Source organism: Ambystoma mexicanum, chromosome 1p, assembly GCF_040938575.1.
Source record: "Ambystoma mexicanum isolate Mex_15411 chromosome 1p, UKY_AmexF1_1, whole genome shotgun sequence".
NCBI lineage: Eukaryota > Metazoa > Chordata > Amphibia > Caudata > Ambystomatidae > Ambystoma > Ambystoma mexicanum.
This window is the reverse complement of record NC_090921.1, coordinates 634,011,148-634,037,941: the sequence shown is the minus strand read 5'-3', so window position 1 is coordinate 634,037,941 and position 26,794 is coordinate 634,011,148. Positions and strand designations below refer to the sequence as shown.

The following is a 26,794-nucleotide window of genomic DNA, read 5'->3' as shown; positions in this document are numbered from 1 at the left end:
AATATATACACCCCTTTTTCCCTATCAGATAAATCACAGTAAAACACCACTTATTTGCATACAGAGGTGAGCGCTTAACTAGATTGCACTCTAATAAGTTTGTGAGAAAGGGAGGGAAAAAGACAGAATATGGAAAGGTACACCACTCTAAGGTTCAGGAACACTGTTAGCAAGGCAGAAGAGCAAAAGTCACTGGTGAGCCAAAGTCCAAAGGCTGGGCCCACTCTTAGAGAGAGCAGAGCACAAATGCGCCCAAGATCACACAGTTACACTAGGCTTAGAAAGTCTTGCAGAGGGTTCAAAAAGAGTTTAGAGAGGCTTTAGAAAGTTTAGCCAGTGTGTCCTCGACTATCCCAGGTTCGAAAGCCGGGGGCTAAATCTACCCCGTACAGTCGGTAGCAAGGGAAGCCAGGCGGGACACGGTACCTTAAGTGGGAAGGAGCCTCCAGCGGTGGCAGTTGTTCCTGGTAGTGGGTGCAAGTTGCGTTGTCGCCCAGGGGAAGAGAAGATCTTGACTTGGAGGAAAGATGAAGGTCGTTGCACTACCAGGGAAGAAACCAGACGTGGAGTTTTCCGGTTAAAGGTGGTACCTTTGTTTCGCGGTCGTGGTAAAACGTGGTATCCCGGTTGCCGGGGTGCTTGGCATGGGCAAGGCGGCCACGATGTACGTCGGGAAAGCGAAAAGACGGTGAAACTGGTTATCCCCACCAGTCAAAGGAAGAAGACTCTCCAGCGGGAGATCTCCTCTGTCGTTGGGAAAAGTGGTGAGGCAGTCCAGCAGGGCTCCACCGGTGGTGGTGTCGTGGCAGGTCGGCTCAGCTTCTCCCTCGTCGGATTCTTAGGTCCTGTGGCGACTTCTGAAGTTCCAGTCCCCAAAGCCCTGCTTTTATGCAGCAAACCCCCATTCACTCAGCCTAGCTGCCACTCAAACATGCTAAGTGGTGAGCCGGCCGGCTCACCACTTGGGCCAATCAGGATGGAGTGCGACTTGAGTTGCCTAGGTAACTCAGACCAGGGTGCCTAAATTACCCTCCACCCCTCCTAAGTACCCCAGACAGAGTGGCACCACTTTAGTGGGCTTCTGTGGAGAAGCCCGCCAAAAAGTGGAACAAAGGGCTTGGAGTCACAGAAGAGAACACAAACGCCATTTTAGACTCAAGTTTTGGCAAGAAATACCAACCGGAGAATGAATATTAATTAAATAAACCGGCAGTATGTTCGAGGCTACCGTAAATAATTAAATAAAGATAGTAGCCTAAAACAATGGGAAATCCCATAGGAAAATATTCGCGGTTGAATATAAAAAGTAGTATCCACTGCCACCAGCCAAAACTCGATCAGGGGGGACGGAGACGTGCCCCCTCGACTAACAGACCCTGGGGCAATCGAATTGCCCCAGCCAGTATGTCCACAATATGATGGTTTGTACTGGTTCTGTTCAGAATTTAAGACTAGTAAAGTCAATGGTGACTTTACATGCCCTGGGAGACAGTAGTCAGTCCCAGGGTATGGAGTCTATACTGGGGGGTCACTATGACACCCCTGTGTTACTGCACGGAGGGTGCTGGGTAACACACATCACAAAAACACATGAAGCCCTATGGAGTAAAAGACCCCATAGCCCATTAAACACATCTAGATTCAAAGAAACACACTCAAATCATGTCCAAGAGGGAGGGTAAAAGAGTCTCACTCTTGGCAGGAGAAAAAAAATAAACCCCAAAAATCCAGCAAAGCTGCTGGGGGACTCACTAGGTTAGGAAATTCAGCCTAAACAGAGAATTCTCCCTAACATGGGAGGGGGGAAAAATAAGGGTACAGAGAAGAGCAAGCCTGAAGGAGTACCGCCATCTCTTCCTGGCTGCCAACATAGAAACTCCTCTTACTGGCTTGGCCCTGAGAACACATTGTGCTTAATATACTTGGTGCTCCTGGAAATCCCAAACCGAATTAGAGTAGATCATGGGAAACATCAAAGGGGCATATATTGAGGCATGCCAACTAGGGTGGATGGAACCTTCTTGGACAGAAAGGAAATGGCAAGGACTTTCAAGTTTCACCTGAGGTAGGCCTAAGAACCACAGAGGAACTGGGTAGGACATTGTGAGACCACCTAGGGTTGGAGAGGCCCTCTAAGAACTGCAGAGAACCATCCTGACATTTTTACATTGGTTCAGAGGAAATTCTGTTTATTTTCAGTGGGCCACTTTATGACTATTACCCAAATAAAACAGAAAAACATAGCCGTGAGATCTTGGTGTCTTTTCCTGGTCCCTGCGGATGCTGTGTAACAAACTATACATCTACTCTCTGCAACTTTCACCAAGTGAAGGGCAACCCTAAAATTATATGAGCTTAGCAGGAGCCCACATGCAAAGCTCAGACAACGACTCTCTGGAGAATGGACTCTTTGAGGTCCGATTCCATGACCGAATGCTACCACAAACAGCCAACATACCACCCTAATCAGCTTCTTGGATGTTGCCAATTACCTCACCCCCATATAGCCCCCCTACTGTTCCCCTCTCCACTTCAAGTACCCTCTGTCTCCCCCCTCTTCTACCTGACTAACCTACTATTTTGTAAAATCTCCTACCTCCTTACACTGTACACACATAATTCCACCCACGGCTACTTCAGACCTATCAGCTGCCACATCAACTTTAATTGATCTATAACGAAGCTCATCTCTGTAGGTATTCCACCACTGCCTGCACTTCTGTGGATAATCCAGTCACATAGTGCTGTAATTTATCAGAACGGGGGCTCACCCCTCTGGATAAACATATTTCCAAGTGTCACCACCAAACACAATGAACCAGAGCGGCACTCAGGACCCACACACTTCTGATCTTCACCCATGCACCCCAAAGGTTTCACATCTACCTCTATCCCACTAACAACTCCCTCCCCCCTACGTGCCTTGTATAACCACGCACAATGAGGCCCCCTAAAATGGCAGAAGGGCACTACACATCACAACTTTACAACACATTAAACCACACGGTTGGGATTGGAGATACAGGCCGAGCCAGTAAATAATCATCCGCATCTTGGAACTGTGAAGCCTGACCATGTTTGTTACTGAATACATGCCGGGTTCTGTGAGCGGAGCTGTCGTTTAAGAAACGCTATTCCGCCCTGCACTATCATATCCAGTTCTAATATGGAAATAAGGAATAAGAAAGAAATAAAAAAACAAATCCAATCTACCCATATACTAAGAGGAAACTACATGGACACCAAAAGAAATTTGGGTTCTTCTATCCAGTTTTTCCAGTCGATACTAAGAATCCTAATGGATTAATAGAATGAAACCCTCCTGAAGATCCATCACACAAGGTGGTAAAACACGTGTATCGGTGACTTTACAGAAAAGGCTAAACACATGAATAACTAATGTGGAAATTACAATTAATTCTTTATCAATGAGAAAATTGAGGAGATTACTTTTGTTTTGGAAGATGTTTAACATGTAAGCTTGATATGAAGTCTTAAAATAAGAATAAGTGTTATTCTCTTTTTCAACAAACTCATCGAATGGCGCTTTTTCAGTTATCAACTACAGTACTCTCGCTAATTATTATACTTTTGGGCAGACGCAAAAGTTATAGTCCTAAGAAAAGCAACACAGCAAACGAAATTAAGGAATATCGCCCGAGTAAACAGTAAATGGCTGCACTTCCATTTTCACTGTACAAAATCACTTTATATTACAATATGATATGATATTACATGGCATTTATACACAAGTGTTTCAAGGCACAACGAGGCAAGGGAGGGGGAACAGAGGGAAGACAGAGACAACTATTTTAACTAGGCCAGGTGACATTGAGATCGCGCCAGTGCATGGGACATAGCATTCAGCCAGGAGGATAGCTCAGGGGCACTGTGGCAACACAGAGCATCACAGGTTCGAATCCCGGTCCTGCACTTATAGACTGTTCTCTGGTATTAAGCGTTGTTAAGAAAGAATAATTAATTTAATTAGGATTAGGATTTAGTAGAAACAGTTTGTAACTGCTCAACTGACTTGCCACTGGGGCTAACTGCACACACCACTGAACTCCTGGATCCCTCAGCTACACTAATGTTCATCTTTCCCTAACTGTACCCTGAAAGTTTTTTGAACCCTTGCCCAATTCTACCGCTGTGTAACAACTGTTCGCTAACATTGTAAAACTAAAAATGAATACAGCATCTGTTCTGTTCTAAACGTGGCCTACTTTGAAACACCGAGAAGTACTCTTCTGCTGCGCACACCATTTCATGTTTTGCTTTGTCATTCTCTGAAGGAGGAGTGGTACACGAGAACGAAAAGAAGCATTGACGTTTCACGCACAACGTGCCTATTGTACGTTAAGGCAGATTACTTGTTTTGCAGGCGATTTGGCAGCGTGGAAAGGGTGATTGCGCAGGTAAGTCTTCTCTAAATACTTCTTGTTCATAAATGTTTGAAATAATCAATGGGAAGACGTTACTTTTCTGTTGACGTGGTCGTGGTGTGTTTTGTTTAATAATAACCTTTAGATTTAGAGCAAGGAAAAACAATATTTCAAAGTGATGTCATTTTCAGGAAGTGTAGATTTTTCGTTACAAAAGTATATAACACAAAATAGTTTGATGTTTTCTGTTTTACTCTGATTCGCCCCTTTCAGAAATGGAATGAACTGGAGCTCGGCATTTACATCCTATTTATTGCAAGGCAACGCGCATTCAAATCTTAATCAAAGGAGAAATGATAAAAACAAAAAACGCTCAGGAGTTTCTTCCCTTAATTATTCCCTCTAGTAAAAGTCAAAAACATTTTCAGACTATGGGAGGGTTATAAAAAGCCACCCCCTGGGAGCACCCGCGGCGCAGGTGCAAAGTGCTAGGCAACGTGAGCAGGAAGGCCCCAGTAGAGTGCACATAAGCACACGACTTCCTCTGGGTTGCCTCTCTTCTGAGGTAGGGTAAATATGAATGCACCTTAACACCATATTACTGTGAATAAAGGTAAGACTGTTGATGCAGATATCAAGTAACTAAATCAGTTTTTTTAAATTCTCATGTGTTTGAGATTTAAATTACTTAGGTCCCGATTCATGGAATTGTTTGTGTGGTAAATAGGGACTTTGCACGCCAAACTGCGTGCGAAATCCCATTTGTCGATTCATGCAAGCGACTGTGCTGCACTTTTTTGTACTTTATGGGGATTTAGCGCAGGATCGGCACGTCTCTGCGAGCGGCCGAGTGCCTTGCGCGAGACACCATGCAGAGTGTGTGCGTGGTTTGCGCAGAGGGCGGAGAAGGGGGCAGAACTTGTAAAATGAGGCAGAACAAGGGAAAATGTGGGCGTTACGAGGGCGGCCCACAGGCAGTCCATCGCACGCCCACAATTGCGCGGGACGACACATATTCATGGATCCGACCATGCAACCTCTTGGCAAGTAAATGGTCATGCAAAAGCCCTCATTCTATCTGCCACCTGAAGGCAGGCGTACAGGCACTTGCGCATAAGATTCACTCCGCAGAGGTACGCAGCCAGGGTTCCGATCTAACTTAGGGGTACGTGTATGCAGTGTAGCAGGGTGCAGGAACAGTTTATGGGGGTTCGTACACAGATTTTCTGTGTTTTACCCGAGTTAAGATAAATCGTATTTATGTTGTCGGGGTGCAGGTAACAGTTACAGGGGACCCCATCACGGTTTAAAGGTGCATGTATTCGCGCCTGGGGAGCATGCAAATGTAGCTGTTTCTGGCTGTTTTTGCTTTGCTTGGGGGCGTGTCGGGGGTGTTCCGGCTACAACTTGCATATACGGTTACTTTGCGCAAACAATTTGTATTTGTATTTATTTTATTTGTAAAGTGCTTCTGGCCCTGGGGCAACTGGGCGCATGCATATCAAAGTTACACCAACATATGTACAGCAGGAACATTTTCACAACAGGTTACAACGTTCAATAGCAAAGTAAGTTAAGGTAAGGTTACAAAGTGACAACGGTACACAGTATACTCATTCAATACACAGTATTTAGTAGGAGGTACCATCAGGGAAGATAGTGGGGAAGGTGCTCGATAGGGAGCAGGCCTCTTGAAGTCCCTATAAGGAAGCTAAGCTGTCGATGAGTCCAGATCCTGAAGCCATTGTTTAGTATTACACTTGAATGAATGGAAGGAGGGTTCTGATCTGAGGGAAGAAGGGAGCATGTTCCATAGCTTGGACGCCAAGACTGGGAAACTGGCACCCCCAGAATTTTGAAGTTTGAATCTCGGTACGGACATTGTATGAGCTTGGGCAGCTGTAAGTGGTCTTGAGGACGTACGTGAGGAGAGTTGGTTGGTAAGGTAAGCTGGGACGAGATTAGCCCTAACTTTGTGTATTAGAGCAAGTGTTTTGAGTGAAATTCTGTGATCGACCAATAACCATCGCAAGTTGTGCGTCAGAATGTCAGACTTCTTCGGGATGTTAAAGGTTGCCCTGATGGCATTATTTTGAGTTACTTGTAACTTGTTGATATTTCTTTGGCTGGTTCCCAAGTAAAGGGCGTTACAGTAATCCATTTTGGACAAAACTAAAGTTCTGGCAAGCGTGATACAGTTGGGTGTCGTGAGGAAAGGCCTGCATGCAGTGATTAATTTGCAAGTGTAGGCAGATGCTGCTACCGCCGCGTGTCATGATGCCTACCCCCGGGGATCCAGACCAGGTCCAGCAACCCCAGAAGCAGGCATCAAGTTATTTTGGGCAAGCCCAAAAACCCCTGCTAGGGGCTGTTTGGGTGCGGTCCTGGCGCCTATGGCGCCAGGCTCATGTGGAAAGTCAGTCCTGGCACCATAGGCGCCAGGCTCATAGATTAGAACTTACCTGATGCAGACCATGCTGCAAGCTTACCTGATGCAGACCATGCTGCAAGAGCTCCAAGCCAAATGAGGCTTGGAAGGGACTATTTTACCTAGGGACTATTTTTTACTTGGGCGGGGCTGGGGAGGAATACTTACCTAGGACTACTTTGGGGGCTATTTAAACCACACCCAAAGAGCAGCACATGCTTTGTGTTATTCTGCATCCAGCAGCGTAACGTTCACCGTGCCTGCAAGTCTGCATCCAGCCTTCTGCCACGCCCGCCTCAAGTTTGGAGCTCCTAGAAAAAGGGAGAAAGAAGGAGAAAAGGTTTGATCCTTACCTGAATTCCCGATCCATCGCGCCTTCGAGCTGGAAGAAAGAAGTTATTTTATGCGCGTCGCCTCGCCTGCTGCAGCGTCGTGCTGAAATCACCAGCCTTCGCAGCATCATCACATTCCACCGCATCCTCATGCATTTTCCCGCCGCATTCCCACACTTAAAGAGTAGAAAAGAACAGCAAGGTGTGCCAAGGGAATACACAGAGAAATATTAGTAACCCCCCATAGACGTACCTGATTTAACACCGGGGGGAATATTCCTCTTCACGGGTCGGGGCAGCTTCCACTGAATCTTCGCCGAACCCCGGCCCCTAAGGGGAAACAAAAGGACAGCAAGGTGAAACAAAGGGACTATCAAGGGGAACCCTCCTCACCACATTAGACTTACCTGATTTTACCGCCGGAGGTATTATTCCCAGAGACTTCATACTTTCTCTCAATGCCTGAATAAGGGAGAAAGCAACAAGTTACATATTGACATTATTTATCGAACTGTGTTGGAAATACAAATCCTTACCAGAATATTACCGGTTGCCACGAGGAACTCTTCACCAGGGTCAAGCTGCAATCTGCAAGGAATCGGACAAGAGTGAAAGTCAGGCATTTGAACTCTTACGAACTACATACTTTTCAGAGTCAATATTGTTCTGGAACTCACCAATTCCTTCGAGCCAGTGAAGCAACTGGTTATCAACGCGCCCCTGCGCTCAATGCAGGATTGAGAGCTCATCTTTTCAAACCATCAGGTGAGGCTATAAGAGGGGACATCAAAGGTGATCCGTGGGGAGAACAGCGAGAGGATCGGGGGGATTTACACTCAACTCCACGGGTGGTTAATTCCCTTTCTCCATTTGCAGAAGAATATTCCAACAGGTCAAGCAAACGAAGCTAGGTGGGCCAGTCCAGTCTGTCATCTCGGCCCTACGCGTCACATTGGTGAGACCGCAGCTGTCCAGTTCAGATCGACGCCTCTGTGGGAGTCAGGTGAGCGTAACAGAACACGAAGCCTACCCACAAATTCCCACCCGGGCATTATGGATACCTCAGAGACTGACCAATTGGCCCAATTACTAGGGGAATTGAGGGCTGAAGTTCATTCCGCCCGTCAAGAAACCAATGCTCTTAGGAGAGAACTGATTTTGTCAAAGGAGCAAACTGATGACCTTGCTAGGCAACTATTGCAAAGCCAGGCTGGACAAGCACTCCTACCAGGTTCCGGGGGAAATCCAGCTCCTGTGTTATCGGGTAACCCTGTGCAAATAAACCTACCAGGAAATATTCCATTAGCTCCACCCGAACGCTTTGCCGGAGATCCCACAAGGTTGGCCGTGTTTATGAACCAATGCCGCTTGCACTTTTTATGCAGACCTAGAGCCTTCCCAAACGATCAAGCCAAGGTAGCCTTTGTATTGTCATATCTCAGCGGCAGTGCAGCTGATTGGTCAATTCCACTAGTTACTCTGGATGACCCAATTCTTCGGGATTTTCAGGGCTTTAAAACGAGCATGGAAAGACTATTTGCCCGGCACTCCCAAGGACAGGCCCTGGATAACAAACTTTTGTCCCTACGACAGGGTAACCAGGACCTTCAATCCTACATCGCAACCTTTAATAGGTTGATAGTGGAAACTGGATGGCCGGAGGTAAAACGAATCACGTTATTTCATTGAGGGCTTTGAGGAGAACTCAAGGATGCCTTGGTTCAAGTCGTGAACCCACCTCAAGACTGCGCTGAATATATTGACTTAGTGGTCCAGTTAGATCACAGACTTCAGAACAGAAAGGCTGATCGAGCCAAGTTTGAGAATCGGGTGTTGGTCAAAACCCACGCTAACCCCAAAGGAGCAGATGCTTCAGAACCCATGAAAATCGGAGGGGTTAAAGGACCCTTAACCCAGAAGGAAAGAGAAAGGAGACATCAAATGCAATTGTGTCTATATTGTGGAACTTCTGGGCATTTTCTACGGGATTGCCCTGTAAAACCACCCAAGAAGGTGGTAGGAGCTGCTGATAAAAGCTATATGAAGTCAGACTCGGGAAACGACAACGCCCGACAAGCGTAGAGGTCCGCTTGCCGAGCTTGAAGAAGGATACTCAGACCTCGCATTTCATCATACCAATGGTCCTCGTAGATCCAGGGCAGCCATCGCATATGCACGCAGTAAGGGCATACATTGATAGCGGGGCCACAGGAAACTATGTGGACTATGAATTGGCTTCCAGGATGAATCTACCTCTCTGCTGAAAAACCACCTCAGATGTCATCACCACAGTCGATGGAACTGAAATTGCTTCTGGGCCTGTAACTCATTCCACCGCAGAGATGACACTATTGGGTCAGGATGGGCATCGAGAGACTATTGTGTTTGATCTAATCAAAGCCCCACAGTTCCAAATAATACTGGGGATACCTTGGTTGGAAACACATAATCCTTGTATTGATTGGTGAGAGAAGAGAATAACCTTCCCGGATTGTGCACAAACCTGTTACCCAAAGAAAAATCAGAACGCAGGCCTGGCCACAGTAACCACAGCAGTCCTGCAACTACCTCCAGAATACCAAGAATTCCAGGATGTCTTCCAAAAAGAACAGGCAAACACCTTACCTCCTCACAGATCGTATGATTGTCAAATCGATCTCATACCCGGTGCACAACCCCCTTGTAGCAGGATTTATGCCCTTACGGAACCTGAGAACCTTCACCTACGACAATACTTAGACCAGTACCTTGCCAATGGCTTTATTTGCCCATCCAAGTCCCCTGCATCTTCAGCTTTGTTCTTCGTGCCCAAAAAGGAAGGTGACCTCAGAACGTGCATAGACTACCGCGCATTGAACCAGATAGATAACTGTTAAGAACCGATACCCATTGCCTCTGATCCCTGAACTACTAGACCAAGTGAAGGACGCTTGTATATACACTAAATTAGATCTCCGGGGGGCATACCATCTGGTATGTGTAAAAGAGGACGACGAATGGAAGACTGCTTTTCGCACTAAGTATGGGTTATTCGAATACCAGGTGATGCCTTTCGGGTTGTGCAATGCACCAGCAGCCTTCCAATACTTCATGAACAATGTCCTTTGTGAACTCATTGACGTTTGTGTTGTCGTATATATCGATGATATTCTAGTATACTCCTCTTCAGAATCTGACCATGTGAAGCACGTCCGAGCAGTCCTTGAGAAATTGCACCAGCACAAACTACATGCAAAACTAGAAAAATGCATTTTTCATGCCACAGAAGTTGAATTCCTTGGGTTTATCCTTACCCCAAAGGGAGTCCGAGTGGACTCACGAAAGGTCGACGCAATCCTAAGTGGCCATCACCAAGTTCAGTTAAAGGAGTACAAAGCATGCTCGGCTTTGCCAATTTCTACCGCAGATTCATCCCAGATTTTTCACATGTCGTACATCCCATCACAGCACTCTTGCGAAAAAATAAACGCTTTATGTGGACTGAAGAAGCTGAAAATGCCTTCCAAGAGCTGAAAGCGAAATTCACGTCTGCACCTGTATTAAAGCACCCGCGCCCTGACCTTCCATACATAGTGGAAACTGATGCATCCAGTCTAGCCATTGGAGCTGTCCTGTCTCAAAAGGACCCTGAAACTGGCCAGCTTCACCCAGTAGCATTTAGGTCCAGAAAGTTCTCGGCACCTCAGTTAAACTATGCGGTTACCGACAAGGAGTTATTAGCCATTAAATCCGCCTTTAAGGCTTGGCGGCACTATCTTCTCGGTGCCAGGCATACCATGACTGTGATCACTGATCACTGGAATTTACAATATTTAAAAACAGCCAAGGCCAAATCGTCACGTCAACTCCGATGGGCATTGTTCTTTGCCGAGTTCGATTTCGTGATAACCTATCGACCAGATTGTAAGAATGGTAAAGCAGACGCCTTATCCCGAATAGGGATGGGAGAGGCAGAAGTGAACCCAGAACCAGTACCTTTAATTTCCGAACAAAGGATTCTTGGCATGACTACTCTACAGACACTAGAGGACATTCAGGTAAAGATACAGCAACTCTTTGATCCTACAGCCTGCAGGACTGGATAAAGAAAGGCCCGGACTACTCTGTCACCAATGATCTGCCTTATTACCAAGGGCGGCTATTTCTGCCACACAAGAAACTACAAGAGCTAGTCATTTCCCGTTATCATGATACCCTAATGGAGGGGCACCCAGGTATTGCAAAAAACTGAAGCTAAAATTAGAAGACCATTCTGGTGGCCCACCTGGCGAAAGGATATTAAATCATTTGTGATGTCTTGTGGCATTTGCGCCCAAAACAAAAGTCAAAAGAAAAAAACAGCTGGACTCTTACAACCTTTAGACATTCCACCTACACCATGGCACACCTTATCGTTAGACCTTATTACTGATCTACCTCCTTGTAATGGATTTAACACCATTCTAGTTATTGTGGATCTTTTTTCCAAGATGGCCCACTTTATTCCTTTAAAAGGATTACCTTCAGCCTCAATCACGGCCAAAGAATTCCTCAAAAACATTGTTCGCATACATGGATTTCCATCGGTGTTGGTCTCTGACCGGGGCAGTCAATTCATTTCACATTTTTGGAAGAAATGTTGTCAATTGGCGCAAATCGACATGAGATTATCGACCAGTCACCACCCCCAGACCGATGGTCAAACGGAGAGGACCAACCAGACTCTTGAACAATACCTGCGTTGTATGTTACATCAAACTGAGAGTAATTGGAAGGACATTCTTTGGATCGCAGAATATGCATACAATAATTCAGTACATTCTGGAACTGGACAAAGCCCCTTTTATACCCTACATGGGCACCATCCATGAATCTCAGACCTTGACTCACCCCAACACTTAGAAATGCCCGCAGTGAACCATCTACATGCTACGATTACACAAGCCTTTAAGGAGGCAACTGCACATTTAAAACAAGCGAAGGAGAAATATAAGAAAGATGCTGATCGGCATAGAAGTGATACTCCACAGTACCAGATAGGGGATCAAGTATGGTTGGCCATAAAACACATACCTCTCAAGGGAATGCGGACCTTTAACCCTAGATATTTGGGACCCTACTCTATTAAGGCCATTATCAACCCGGTGGCCGTCAAGTTGGACTTACCTGCTAATATGCGAATTTACCCCGTCTTTCATGTGTCAATTTTGAAGCCAGTGCAACCAGGGACAAGACTAACCAAGCCACCAGACCCCATCCTTATAGACGGGGAACCCGAATTTGAGGTTAAAGACATCCTGGACTCCAAGATGGTGAAGTCAAAACTTTTTTATTTAATCGACTGGAAAGGTTACGGACCACAGGAAAGGTCTTGGGAACCCAGTGACCACGTGCATGCACCTCGATTGGTGAAAAGATTCCACCGAAATTTTCCAGACAAACCAAAACCACGGGGAAGAACGACTTTAGGAGGGGCCTTGGGGGGGGAGTTCTGTCATGATGCCTACCCCCGGGGATCCAGACCAGGTCCAGCAACCCCGGTAGCAGGCATCAAGTTATTTTGGGCAAGCCCAAAAACCCCTGCTAGGGGGCTGTTTGGGTGCGGTCCTGGCGCCTATGGTGCCAGGCTTATGTCGAGAGTCAGTCCTGGCGCCATAGGCGCCAGGCTCATAGAGTAGAACTTACCTGATGCAGACCATGCTGCAAGCTTACCTGATGCAGACCATGCTGCAAGAGCTCCAAGCCAAATGAGGTTTGGAAGGGACTATTTTACCTAGGGACTATTTTTTACTCGGGCAGGGCTGGGGAGGAATACTTACCTAGGACTACTTTGGAGGCTATTTAAACCACGCCCAAAGAGCAGCACATGCTTCGTATTATTCTGCATCCGGCAGCGTAACGCTCACCGTGCCTGCAAGTCTGCATCCAGCCTTCTGCCACGCCCGCCTCGAGTTTGGAGCTCCTAAAAAAGGGAGAAAGAAGGAAAAAAGGTTAGAACAAGAGCAGTACCTTTGATCCTTACCTGAATTCCCGATCCATCGCGCCTTCGAGCTGGAAGAAAGAAGTTATTTTATGCGCGTCGCCTCGCCTGCTATAGCGCCGCACTGAACTCACCAGCCTTCGCAGCATCATCACATTCCACTGCATCCTCCTGCATGTTCCCGCCGCATTCCGGCACCTAAGGAGTAGACAAGAACAGCAAGGTGAGCCAAGGGAATACACAGAGGAATATTAGTAACCCCCCCCATAGACTTACTTGATTTTACCACCGGGGGTACTATTCCTCTTCACTGGTCGGCGAAGCTTCCACTGCATCTTCGCCGAACCCCGGCCCCTATGGGGAAACAAAAGGACAGCAAGGTGAAACAAAGGGACTATCAAGGGGAACCCTCCTCACCACATTAGACTTACCTGATTTTACCGCCGGAGGTATTATTCCCCGAGACTTCATACTTTCTCTCAGTGCCTGAATAAGGGAGAAAGCAACAGGTTACATATTGACATTATTTATCGAACTGTGTTGGAAATACAAATCCTTACCAGAATATTACCGGTTGCCACGAGGAACTCTTCACTAGGGTCAAGCTGCAATCTGCAAGGAATCGGTCAAGAGTGAAAGTCAGGCATTTGAACTCTTACGAACGACATACTTTTCGGAGTCAATATTGTTCTGGAACTCACCAATTCCTTCGAGCCAGTGAAGCAACTGGTTATCAACGCGCCCCTGCGCTCAATGCAGGATGGAGAGCTTATCTTTTCAACCATCAGGTGAGACTATAAGAGGGGACATTAAAGGTGATCCGTGGGGAGAACAGCAGGGGTGTGGGGGGGGATTTACACTCAACTCCACGGGTGGTTAATTCCCTTTCTCCATTTGCAGAAGAATATTCCTACAGGCCAAGCAAACAAAGCTAGGTGGGCCAGTCCAGTCCGTCATCTCGGCCCTACGCGTCACATTGGTGGAGACCGTAGCTGTCCAGTTCAGATCGATGCCTCTGTGGGAGCCAGGTGAGCGTAACACCGCGTTTGTCTGGTAAAGGATAGGGTGTTGTCAAGGTAGATACCAAGTGTTTTTGTGTTATTGGAGACATTGATAGTGTTGCCATCTATGGTGAAAGATTTGAAGACAGGGTTAAGTTTGTTCAGTTTGGCGTGAGAACCAAGGATTAGCAACTCAGTTTTATCGTTGTTTAAAGAAAGTCTGTGTTGTGCCATCCATGCTTGTATTATTTAATAGATTTCGTTAAGGGTTTTGCTGTCAGATGTATAGTCTCCAGTGATGGGAATGAGTATTTGGGTGTCGTCAGCGTAATTTGCATACGTGACACCCAGATAGTCGAGGATGTTGAAGAGAGGCTTTGTAAAGACATTGTAAAGCGTAGGGGAGACACAAGAGCCTTGCGGGACACCACAAAGTACGGGGAGGGTTCTGCTGAGTCAGTTGGGGAGAAGACCCTCATAGTTCTGTTAGCAAGGAAGGAACTGATCCATGTAGTGGCTGAGTTAGAGAAGTGTGCCTCTGTTTTCAAGTGGTGGCAAAGCGTTTGGTGATTGACCAAATCAAAAGCTGCTGAGAGGTCAAGCAGTAATAGAAGGGCTAGTTTGCCCTTATCTTTTAAGTCTTGGATTTGTGTTGTAAGGTCGATCAAGGCTGTTTCCGTGCCGTGTCTAGGTCAGAAGCCAGATTGCCTAAGTCCCAACAGGTTGTTGGATTCGTGGTAAGCCTGAATTTGCAGGTAAGGAGCCCGATCCAGTATTTTTAGTAAAAAGGGCACCATTGTGATGGGCCTATAATTGGACGGGTTGGCTGGGTCAAGTGTGGGTTTTTTGATTAGAGGGATGACCCAAGCGTCTTTTAGGTTATCAGGCACTATTACGGTTTTAAAAGAGGCGTTAATGAAGTTAGTGATGAAAGGCGCAAGGTTGTGTGCAGCTGCTTTGATAATAGGAGCAGGGCATGAATCACCTTGGCAATTAGACGGTTAAAGTTTCCTAATGATGTTTTCCACTTCCCAAATCGACAAAGGTGAGAAGCTAAATGGTTTACATGCGAACTCGGGGGTGGTGGTCTTGTCAGAATGTTGTTTGTAATCCGGATCAGAAAGTAGAATGCATTTTTTAGCTTGATTTTAGATTGTAACAGCGCTATTTTATCAAGTTGAGCCTTCAGGATGTTAGTACACTATAGGGCATTCGTGATACATTTGTCAGTGGGGGCAACAGGAGATTCCAAATCTTTTAGAATCTTAAACAGTTCTTTTGTGTTTGATTCAGCTTGTGTAATACGTTTGTTGTAAGTGTCTTTTTTGGCGAGAATGATGGCCTCTTGGCAGTTGGACGATGCTATGGTCAACGTGCTTTTATTAGATGCAGAAGGGCACTTTTTCCAGTGTGCTTCCGCAGTTCTCTTAGCTTTGCGCAACTCTCTTAAGTGCGGTGTGAACCAGGAGTTCAGGTGAAGTTGTGGTTTAGGTTTACGCAACTTTAGAGGGGCGATGGTGTTTAATGCTTTCAGTATTGTCTGATTATATGTGTCCACTAGAACTGTAGGGTCTGAAGAAGATGTATTATTAAGAAGGGGGAGTATTAATGGGAGAAGTTTATCAGTAGTGATGGTTTTCTCATTCCTGGTGATGGCAGCTGGAGCAATGTTTGGAGCATTGTGTAGTGGCTTTGATAGAGAAGGTTATTTTATGGTGATCCGACCAAATACAAGGTGAGATGGATATAAGATCAGTTGTGCAATTGAGGTTAGCGATCCAGTCAAGGGTTCTTCCTTTGTTATGTGTAGGCTCGTGAATGTTATGGTTGTAACCAAGATCTGATAGTGTATTGGCCAAGTCAAGGGCATTAGTATTCAAAGGGTCATTGAACCCTAGGTTGAAATCACCAAGTAGAATACTTTGCGAATTAGGTTTGGCCTTGGTCTATAAGAGGGTCACAATGTCCTCGGGAATGTAGAAGTAGGTCCTGGTGGTTGGTAGATAAGATGCACTGTTGCTGTGTGGTTAGGTGATAAAGGTAATTTAATAGATAGAGATTCAGCAGAGGAGATTTGCAAGTCGTGAATAACTATGATGTTGATAGTATTTTTTAAGATAAAAGCGATACCGCCTCCTTTCGCCTGGTTGGTATTTCTATCGCATCTGATGATAGCGTAATCGTTTGGGATGGCCAGAGCCAGGGAAGGGCCGGATGCCGCATTTAACCATGTTTCCTTGACTGCAAGAAGGTCAAGCTTTTCAGTGGTTATGAAATCTGCAATGTCCAATGCATGGGCTGGGAGGGACCTAGCGTTCACCAAGGCTGCCTTGATAAAAGTGTCTTTTGAGAGGGTTTTCTGCAATGATAAGTGATTATCAGACAAAGTGTTGGTGGCCAGGCTAGTGTCTATTACATTAGCTGAATTAGCAGGATTGTTGTGCTGTTGTGAATATTTATTTCTCTTGAGTGAATATCGTCGAAAGGTTTTAGTACACAGTCTAGCTCCTAGTCTTAGATTTCTGAGTGCGGTGCTCAGGTGATAAGAGAGTGGTGTGATTTGAGCAGAGTTGCTTATGATATTATTGTGAGAAGAAGGTATGCTATTATGCGCCCTGAGGTATGAACACCATTTTATCGGGGTGACTCTGGGAACTCAATCTAAGGTTTCTGCTAGTGGTAGAGCAAGGTTGATTTGGTGTTGGTCTGGTGGCGAAGTGATGTAGCCAGAGTGCAGGATCATTCAGATATGGGTTAGCACAGACCATGGTGTTAAACCACAGAGTGTGGCTATTGACTACTTCAGAAGAGAAGGGGGATGTGTGATGCCCAGTAGGTGGGCAGGACTGAAGGGTCCAGCGTCTAGTGGAAATGTGCAATAAATGAACAAGAGTAATGTAGCACCAATGCATAATGGTGTGTGCTGGAAGAGTTTGATGGGCTGCAAAAAAGTTAATTCTGTGCATGAGTTAGGTGCCAGTGGCAGAGGTAATATGTTACAGCTGCAGGTGATGACGTGTGAGACTCATGCATGTAACGGTTATGTAGTTAATGAATGTGAGCCCAACAAATAAACAAAGAAAAGTAATGTAATGGTACTAGTAGAAAGTAGGGAACTCAGTGAATCGGGCTCAGTTGGTCCTATAGTCAATCGGCCCGCAGTGAGTCTATGAGATATTGAGCAATGCATTCACTTCTAGACTATTACACTAAAGGGGCAGAGTGGCTAGTATTGGAATACATTAAACAACACAGATGCGGTGTGCACTATCAGGCGCAAGTTACTAATTTAGGAACTTGGTGCTGTTAGGGGCAGCAGATAAAGCAGTATAAATGTGGCCAGTGAAAACTATTCAAAATCAGGAGGCACAATATTCAAGAACAGGAGGGTACCAATCGGGTACGCACATACAGATGTAAGGGTCAGCGTATTAATGATCTACAGACCTTGCTAAGTGAGTAAATAGGTATGCAGATAATGATAATGGCGTTTCATGCCTAGGCAGGCTAGTAATACAATTCACAGTAATGGGAAGAGTCATTGACAATGTAGACCGTAGAGACACGTTCAGCAGTAGTAGATAGCATTAGGTAACGCTATAGGTGTACAAGAGTGCTGGAGAGCACCGAAAATGTTAACTAAGGGGAGGTTGCAGAACTAGATAAGGTAGCTAAGTAAACATATCAGAATAAAGTCACACCCCTTATAATATGATACAGTGCAGCATTCTTAACAACATGCACATGTGAACCAGAGGAAAGAAATAGGCAGACCATGACCAGAGCAGCCATATGGTGGGAGTACAGTAGATAGACACTAAGTCGATTATTAGGCAGCTGTACAACAATTATGAAATCAGTATTTACTATGTGGGACGTGATGACCTTAGCCGAGTGACATTAAAGCCAAGTCAAGTAGAACTGCGAGCAACGGACACAGTAAGGTAACGGATTTGCCTAGCACAATAGGGGGTAGGTAACAAGGGGCAAAGTCTGGCAGCAAGTTATGGCGATGAGGAGGTAGGTGCTGCTTACCGAATGTCAGAGGTCCACAAGGAGACTAGGCACAGTAAGGCGGGAACGGGCATATGTTTTGGCCCTGTGCACTGTTAGCAATTGACAGGCACAGGACAGGTATAGTCGTTGCAACGTAGTCCTTAGAACGTGGGATGGCTCACACCTCACGGTTCATGATAGGGCAGTTAAAGATGCTGAACAGCCAATCGGCTGCTTGGTTCAGTGGAGGAGTTCCTCAAGAGCTGGGAGGCAGCTCACAATGGTGGGGCGGCCATCTTGAAATGAAGAAATGCAGCGTATATTATAATGGTGGCGGCTGCTGCTCCGGCAATGATGTGAGGGGCTCCTGCTCCTCGGCTGCTGGAGGGCCATGAATACAATTTTCCATGAATACACAGAGCGCGCAGGCATCTCTGCGCAATATTCCATGAATGGGGCTGCTAGTCTTTACTATAAGAAAGGACCAACCATACTGGCAGATAGACTGCTAGGCAGGCAAGGGGCGCCAATGTGTGGACATGCAGGATAGCAAGGAAACTTGCAGACAAACATAAAAGGGAATATGACAGCCAGGCAGACACTGGAAACTGGAAGGCAGACAGGCAGGGAACCGGAAACTAGACTGAGAGCAGGGCAAAACCAAGAGTAGGAAAAACAGAGTGTTTCAAGGTCTCCAATAGGCAGGAGGAGACTAAGACACATCCTTCCAATGTGAGAAAGGTGAATTTATAGTTCGTTTGGGCAAGAATGGTGGTGCCATACTATGGTCAGTTACAAGGACGACCATCAGGAAGCTGTGAGCTGGAGGTAAATCTGGCGAGTTACTGCCCATTTGCAGCACTATTACTGCAGCACTTTTGGCATCAGCAGCAATAGCACCGACAAGCCAATGGACCCAATGGGAAAGGGGACATCCCGCCACCCCTCCCCACCTGCAACTCATGATCCGGCGCTAATTGCGCCGGACCGAGTTTTGGTAACGCTATTAGTGCTGGGCGGTATCCCACTGCATTTAACTCTGGGATACATTTGTGTGTTGCTCTGTAACAGAGGCTAATGGTTGCTGCACTCGCACTGATTTGCAAGATTTTCATGACCACAGGAACATAATTAATTTGAATTAAGGTTTCCGATTAGCAGTGCTCGGTTGCTGCCTCATCGAGAACTCCTGCGCCGGTGGGGTGACTGCAGGCTTTGTGCTTTAAGCCCACCGTCGGTGGCTTATATGCATATATTCAGTAAATAGTAGCAGAGTGTGAACTGTCTTATGCTGCATTGTGGCAATTGAAGGGACACAAACACAGGCTTTAATCCACCCGATTAATCTGGATTAGCAAATGAACCTGCGATCTTAAACATTGCAATGTTTTTCTTGTTATCCCTAAAGATTGCAGGAATGCCACAGACAGGAACGAAGGTGTTCAATTAGGGGTGGATGGCCTTTGTCTCAAACAGTGAACTGCTATGTAGGGGAGCGACTTCGGGCCTAGTGCCTTTGAGCCCCCTGTGGGTTGCTTATTTTTCTTTTGCAATTGTAAATAACAATGGAGTTTCAGTCTATACCTGCCCTTACGGAGCCACACGGGTGAGACAATTAAAAACCCCATTGTATTTGCTCCAACCACAGTACCAGGGAGCTCCCATTTTTGAATATATTGTATAACTGGTGGGATTGATCGGAGTACATAGGTTGCTTCCTATAATTGAATTATAGTGCTTTAATTTACACCCACCTTTACAGTTGCAGAGCCGGCAGAGCTGGTGCTGATGTTTGCAATTAACCGACACTTTGGCAGTGGAAATAAGCGTATTGATAGTGGCTGGACAGAAGGTTAGATTGTGTGATGCCTGCTTGGGATACAGCAAGACCTCAGATATATGTAAGAACAGTGGCATTGTTGTCGTAATTGTTATCCTGCCAAGACCGCAGTTTGTAAAAAAGCATCAGCTGCGTAGTAGCCACGTTCCGCTGGTAAAAACATTTCAGCAGTCACCAAACTGATAAAGAAAAGAAAAAAGAACAAAATGCAGAGAAACCACATCGCTGGCGAGATAGTGGAGAGACTAGACAAACATGGCAGGGCTAATCTCACTATTAAAGGGAAAACCACTGCATTTCTGAAAGTAAGAGGTCCACTAGAAAATATGGAAGGATCTCAGGGAGGCACAAGTGAGTACTCAACTATCTACCAGATGCACAGATGCAAGCAGGTTTATACCCCATAAATCCTATAGACAACAACTCACTTTTGAACCTTTGCTTGAGCCTCCAGAAGGATGTGGAGCCCCCAGTGATATCTGACCCACTAAATGAGAGAGAAACAACAGGACTGACTACCACAATCGGTAATCTTTCAAACACACCCAATCTGACAAAAGTTGCAGAAAAATTAGATTCATCGCCTTTAGTGCACAGCTCCATTTTCTCTTTGTCCGACTCCTTGGCAGATTTTCTAAATGGTAAGCCTGAGATGCTGGTGATATTGAAAGCACTGGTAGCATTGTGCAATACCTTACATAGGAAATGCCAGACTATTAAGACTAGACTCATATGTCTTGTAGACAAGGTGTTAGAGGCAAATAGCCCTATTGTTCTGCTAGTGGTGGAACACACTGCTGAGCTCACAACTGCTGAAGATGATACACAAAATACGATCATAGGTGTACATGGGAGAAATACACAAATTGACCAACGCTTGGTGAGGTCCCCATGTACTGGGATGAATAAAGAGACAATTGTTATTGATGTGGCTCCACGTAAGAATAAAAGGAAATGCACCCTTAGGAGCCGCAGGCAAAGACTTTGAGGCCTGAATAGTGGACACAATGCCCTAGAAAAAGTATTGTGCCTCAGAAACACAGCAAATTGACTCAACGAGGAGTGTGACAAGCGCTTGCGGTAACCTCTTCCAATCACATTGACCGCAAGGAAATGAATGACCACTATGAGCTCATAATGGCGCCTACGGAGGTCAGATGTAAGGAGAATGCCACCAATAAGAGCATGCAAAAGCCCTAACATGGCTGAGAAGTAAAAAAAAAAAAACTCTGTTTGACAAGAAGGGAAAAGAGATGGAGAAAGCAGCACAAGAACATACGCAGGATGAAGAACTAGCCAAACATGAATGGGAAAGAGACGGTTTTAATAAAGAACACGTACCCATGATGAGAAGTAACATTAAGAACAAACTCCATTGCACTCTGGAAGAGCAATAGGGCACTAAATACTGCAAAAAGACAATACATATTTTGGAACTACAAGCTAGACAAGATAGCCCAAATCATATTCGAAACAATGTTATAATAATTCTACTGTATAGATTTAAGAGTAATAACATCCAAGGACATTGCATTGGTGGAGCTACCTACATCAGTTTGTGAAGGAAATTGGGCGATAGTCCACTTGCTCTCACCCATTATCGTCATATTGATAATGGCCCATGCTGTAGAACTTATGGATATGGGTTTCGGTAGTGAAAGAAAAATAGATTGTTTAGAAACAAATAGTCAACCCTTGATAAGTGAATGACAAATTAACCAAGTAACACAAGCCTCACAAAATCTGTATTACCTAATACAAAAAATTCTAGCTGCCATAAATCAGTGCAACACAGATAAAATAGGGCACCAGGTGAAAGGAAATGTAAGGGGATGACTTAAGAGAAGAATAACCAGATTCAGGTAATCTCGAGGGATACTAGAGAATGTAACTATTTTACGACGAACCAGCAGGGTCAGGCATAAATCCTGTCTTCAGATGTATTCCCATTACACGAAACCTGGATGACTGACTGTTAGTCACTGGATGGATACCAAATGTTTCAGAGGATAGCTAAACATTCCAACATAGGCAGGCTCTGCTGGGGTTCCTCATTGGTGCAAAAAAAATCTACGTATGAAAGTAAGTACAAGAGGAAGAATCCTTACATAATAATGGTGAGTATCACCTTAAACAGAAATAATAAGTCAGAGCAAGTCCTGTTCTTCAAAGTGTATAATCCGCCAGGACAAACAACTTTAGAGTCTATATTGACAACATTAGAAGATCTCATTGGTGCATGGTTATTTTAGCATCCAGGCGCTCCTTACATAATCACTGACATGGCAATTATTGAAAAGAAAAAACGTTTAAAGGTGGCCTTGAAAGAAACAAAATATATGCATATTTCCACCCCGGAGAAAAAGAGTAAGATTGTCACGTTAAAGATGGGGTACTAAAATTGGATTCTGGCACACAAACGTTCCTTGGTCTGTGCCCAATGGCAGATTATGTTCCAGGCCCTTGGAAATATGGATTCTAGGAAATGTTGGTCCTTAATAAAACAGTTTTCCTCACCCACCCTATTAAAAACAGAAATTAGCCCTGTCTCGGAGGCTTCTCTGGATGGAATAATACTGCATAATAAAAGACCAGATGTATGTTTGTCCAAAGCCATCCTGCCCACTTCGCCTGTTATCACTGCTAGAGGGAGCTGTTGACTTACGCATACAACAAAAAAAACTTCCAGTTCATCTTCTATGCAAAAAAAATGTGTATTTCCTGCCTGCTTCGCCTGTTGCCACCACTAGAGGGGGCTGTTGCCTTACGCATACAACAATAAAACTTCAAGGTCATTTTTCAGGCAAACAAAATGTGTATTTCAACAATGATAAAATAAAAAAAAAAACATATAAACAGAAATTCGTTTGATTAATAAATTACTGTAATGTACTTATGTATTATGTAATTATTCATTGTCATATTTCGTTTTATGTATTATATCAATAACATTCTTCATGTAACGTTTTAAACTTTATTTGACTCCAATTTATTTTATTTTATAATCTCATGTCTACTTCGAATCATGCTGCACGTGAATTATATTACCCTGACATCCCTCAACATTATATATTTGAGTCCAAAATCCCTAGGCTAAGTGGAATCCAAAACAACGAGGAGCAAATGCAACATTTGGCCGTATGTACTTCGTTGAACTTTCAATGAATTCTGTGAGATTTTGTTAGGGGTTACTACTCCTCCACGTAAAAGGAGATCCTTTACAAACATTTGTTTTCTACTAACATAAATTACGTTAAAATGCACCTCATAATATATTTACACTCTGAAAATGCCTTCCTTCACGCACATTAGCCTGTGTACACAGACGTTTCCACTAGTATTTCCATGAAATGTATATAGGGGGCCTAGAGCTTTAGATATCTTGGTGTATGACGACTACCTTGGGGTGGCAGATATCCTAGACTTCACTGTGGAGGATGTTTAATATAAGATAAACAGACTTCAAAAATGTCTATGGCACCTTGCCCTGACCGTCTGGCCAATATAACCGTTAAGAGAGAGCCCCATAACTGGGCCATGGTCCTATATAGGTATTTTCCCTGATTGTGGTTACAGGTGAGATCCCTGCGAGTTGAAGCAAGTTGGTGTTTGTTCTTTCTTTAGCTAAGCCATGTCAAGGCAGAATCGTCAGTCTCCAATTCAAATTTATGACCAGTTAAATAATATCGTAAATGTCCTACGTCTCACTTGATGACAAGGGCCTCCAACTCAATGGCGGTTTATTTCATTGAAAGGACAGACCTGAGACCCACCTTGAAGGCATCCATCTGTTTTATTTATTTATTACATTTGTTACATGCCCAAACCCTTCGGTATCACAGCGAGGTTACAGACAGTTTACGAGTTAATATACATTGGGAGATTATAGAGAACCTACAAGCAACAGTCATAAAAGTATTAAGATAAGACGAATTTAAAAATAAACAGGTTAGCATATATACAGATACAATGGTGGCATGCTTTGTTAATATTGGTTAAATAGCCAGGTTTTGAGTGCCTTTTTGAATCCCATGAAGGATTCCTCTTTTCTCATGCTGAGTGGGAGGGAGTTCCAATGTTAGGTATTGGAAGCTGCTGCCTCCCGCTCTGGAATTTTTGTACCGAGGCGTGGTGAGAAGAAGGAGGTTGTTGGATTTTAGCGCTCTGGTGGATTCTTTTCTTTTTTCTACTGCTTTATTTAGGTAGGTGGGTGCTTTTTCCTGGTGACATTTAAAAGTGATACATAAGGTTTTGAAGATTACTCTAGCTGCGACAGGCGACCCATGGTTTTCTCTTCTAGACATAGAGATGTGGACGATTTTCTAATTCCTAGTGCTGCTTGCAGGGCTTTGTTTTGTATCCATTGGAGCTTTTTTAGGTTGGTGACGGATGTACCTAGTAGCAATACATTACAATAGTTGAGTCTTGAGAGTATCAGGGCTCTGGCCAGGGTAATGCAGTTGGTAGGGGAGAGGAATTGTCGGCTGAGGGTAATTAGTTTGACAGTGGAAGAGGTGGATGACGAGAGGCTGCTGATGTGTTTGGTCATTGAGAGATTTACATCCAGATAAACTCCTAAGGTTTTTACTTGCTTCAGGACAGGTATCATAGTGCCGTCAATGTTAATGGATGAATAGTCTGGATGAAGGGCACCTATGTTGGACTTTCACTCCACAATGAGAATCTCTGTCTTCTCATCATTGAGACAGAGACTATTAATTGCCATCCAGTTTTGAATGATGGCGTAAATCTTGTTAATTGTCAATGTGTCTTGGGTGTAGTTCCCTGTGAGTGGGATGAGGATCTGGGTGTTGTCTGCAAAATAGGTGTAGACGACACCCATATCGTCCAGGGCTGAAAAGAAAAGCTTAGTATAAGCGTTGTAAAGGGTTGTGATAGGCAGGAGCCTTGGGGTACTCCTATGGGTACTGGGAATGGGGTCTGCAGCTTCTTTGCCTATAGAGACTCTAGAGATTCGTTCATCTAGGAAAGATTTAATCCACATGGTGGCATTTATGGAAAAGTTGAAGTCTTTGACTAGGGTGGAGCAGAGCTTCTTATGGTCGACAAGGTCAAACGCTGCCGATAGGTCTAACAAGAGGAGAATGCATAGTTTGCCTCAGTCCCTGAATGTGTCCATCTGGATTTTAAGGTCCAGTAGGGCTGTTTCGGTGCTATGATTGGGCCTAAAGCCGGATTGTCTAGTACCTAGGAGCTGATTGTGTTCCAGGTGGGCTTGGACTTGATTGTATGCTATTTTGTCGAAGTTTTGGAGTAAAAAGGGGACTGTTGTTATTGGACGGTAGTTGGTGGGTACAGTAGGATCTAATGTTTTTTTTAGTAATGGTGTGACCCAGGCTTCTTTAGTGCTGACTGGGACCAGGTTGGCATTAAATGAGGCATTTACAAAATTGGTAATGATGGGTGTGAGTGCATGGGCGCATGATTTGACTACCTGAGCTGGGACGGAATCTCCTTTGCAGTTCGATGCTTTAAGTTTAGAGATGGTGTCCAGAACTAGGTCTTGGGATACTGGGGTGAAGGAGAACAGTGGGCAGGTATTCACGACAGGATTCACAATGTGGATGTGACTGGATGGTTTGGTAGCTATGCATTGTTTTTTGGTAGTAATTTTAGATTGTAGGAGGTTCATTTTAGCGGCTAGTGCATCTTGGATGGTGGTGCACTATTCTTTACTGGAATTGGTGGTATTGGTGTCAGGAGTGGGGTTTTCCAATTCTATCAGTATGGAGAAGAGCTCTTTGGAATCGGAGGCTGCATTACTGATCCGGGTATTGTAGGCATCAGCTTTGAGGCTGATGATGGCTGTTTTATAGTTTTTATTTGCCAACTGTAGGGCATTTTCCAACTCTATAGTGGGATGTTTTCTGTGTGCATGTTCAATGGCGCGTTTCTTTCTTCTGAGTAAAACTAGGTCATCAATAAACCAGAAGCATGGCCGTTTGTTTGAGCATTTGGTTTTGGTAGTTAGAGGGGCTGCGGCATTGATGGTAGAGGTGAGACAGTTGTGGTAAGTGTCTGCTAGGAGGCCGGGATTAACGCTGGCAATCAATAATGTGTCTAGTGTTTTGCTGAGGATGAGGTTGAGATATTCAGGTGTGAGCTTGCAACTGTTTATGGTTTCGTAAGTATTAGTTACATTGGGTTTGGTAGGAAGCGGCGCATCGGAGATGATGTGAATTGGATGTTGTGGTGGTCTGTCCAGTCTAATGGAGAGATGGCATTGATGGTTAGTGTGGTGTTAAGAGTGAGGATCCAGTCCAGTTTTCTTCCCTTAATGTGGGTAGGTTCATTAACTAATTGTGTGAAACTCATGTCCTTGAGTGCGGAATGTAAGGCTTCTGCTTTAGAGTCTGAGCTGTTGTTAAATCCTAAGTTTATATCACCAAGGATGACACATTTGGTATTAGGTTTAACGAGTGGTGCTAGCATTAACGGGATATCTGTATTGGATGGCTGTTGGAGTTGGGCGCTCAACAGATGACCAAAAAGTTGATAGTGGTTTTTTCCATTAATGGCTAGAAGAAGTTCATAACCTGAGATGCTTTCAATGGAGCAGGAAACTAGTTGGAGTTTGGTTTTAGCTATGATGGCTACTCCTCCACCATGCACGTGGGGTCTGTCAGTTCTAAGAATGGTGTAGTCTGGTTGAATTGCTAGTGTCAGGAGGGGACCTGATGCTTGGTGAGTTGTAGTTCCGTGATAAGGTTGTGTATTTCGATGGCATCAAAGTAGGATTCACAGGGCGAATGACAACATGGTCAGCTTTGGAGGTGGTTTTGGTCTTGTGGTGACACCGTCGGAGTGAGCTTGGAGGTTATAGGGTCTGATG

The 26,794-nt window shown here is 44.8% G+C and overlaps 1 protein-coding gene across 2 annotated transcripts in view; it reads left to right on the top strand.

Annotated features, from left to right (window-relative positions):
* Window positions 1-26,794, top strand: part of LOC138577770 (disintegrin and metalloproteinase domain-containing protein 10-like) — a 680,452-nt gene that overhangs the window by 294,951 nt on the left and 358,707 nt on the right. For both annotated transcript variants that reach the window (XM_069649653.1, XM_069649654.1), the window contains one exon: window positions 4,296-4,418. In XM_069649653.1, the coding sequence (XP_069505754.1) occupies window positions 4,296-4,418 (123 nt within the window). The remainder of the gene's footprint in view (window positions 1-4,295; window positions 4,419-26,794) is intronic.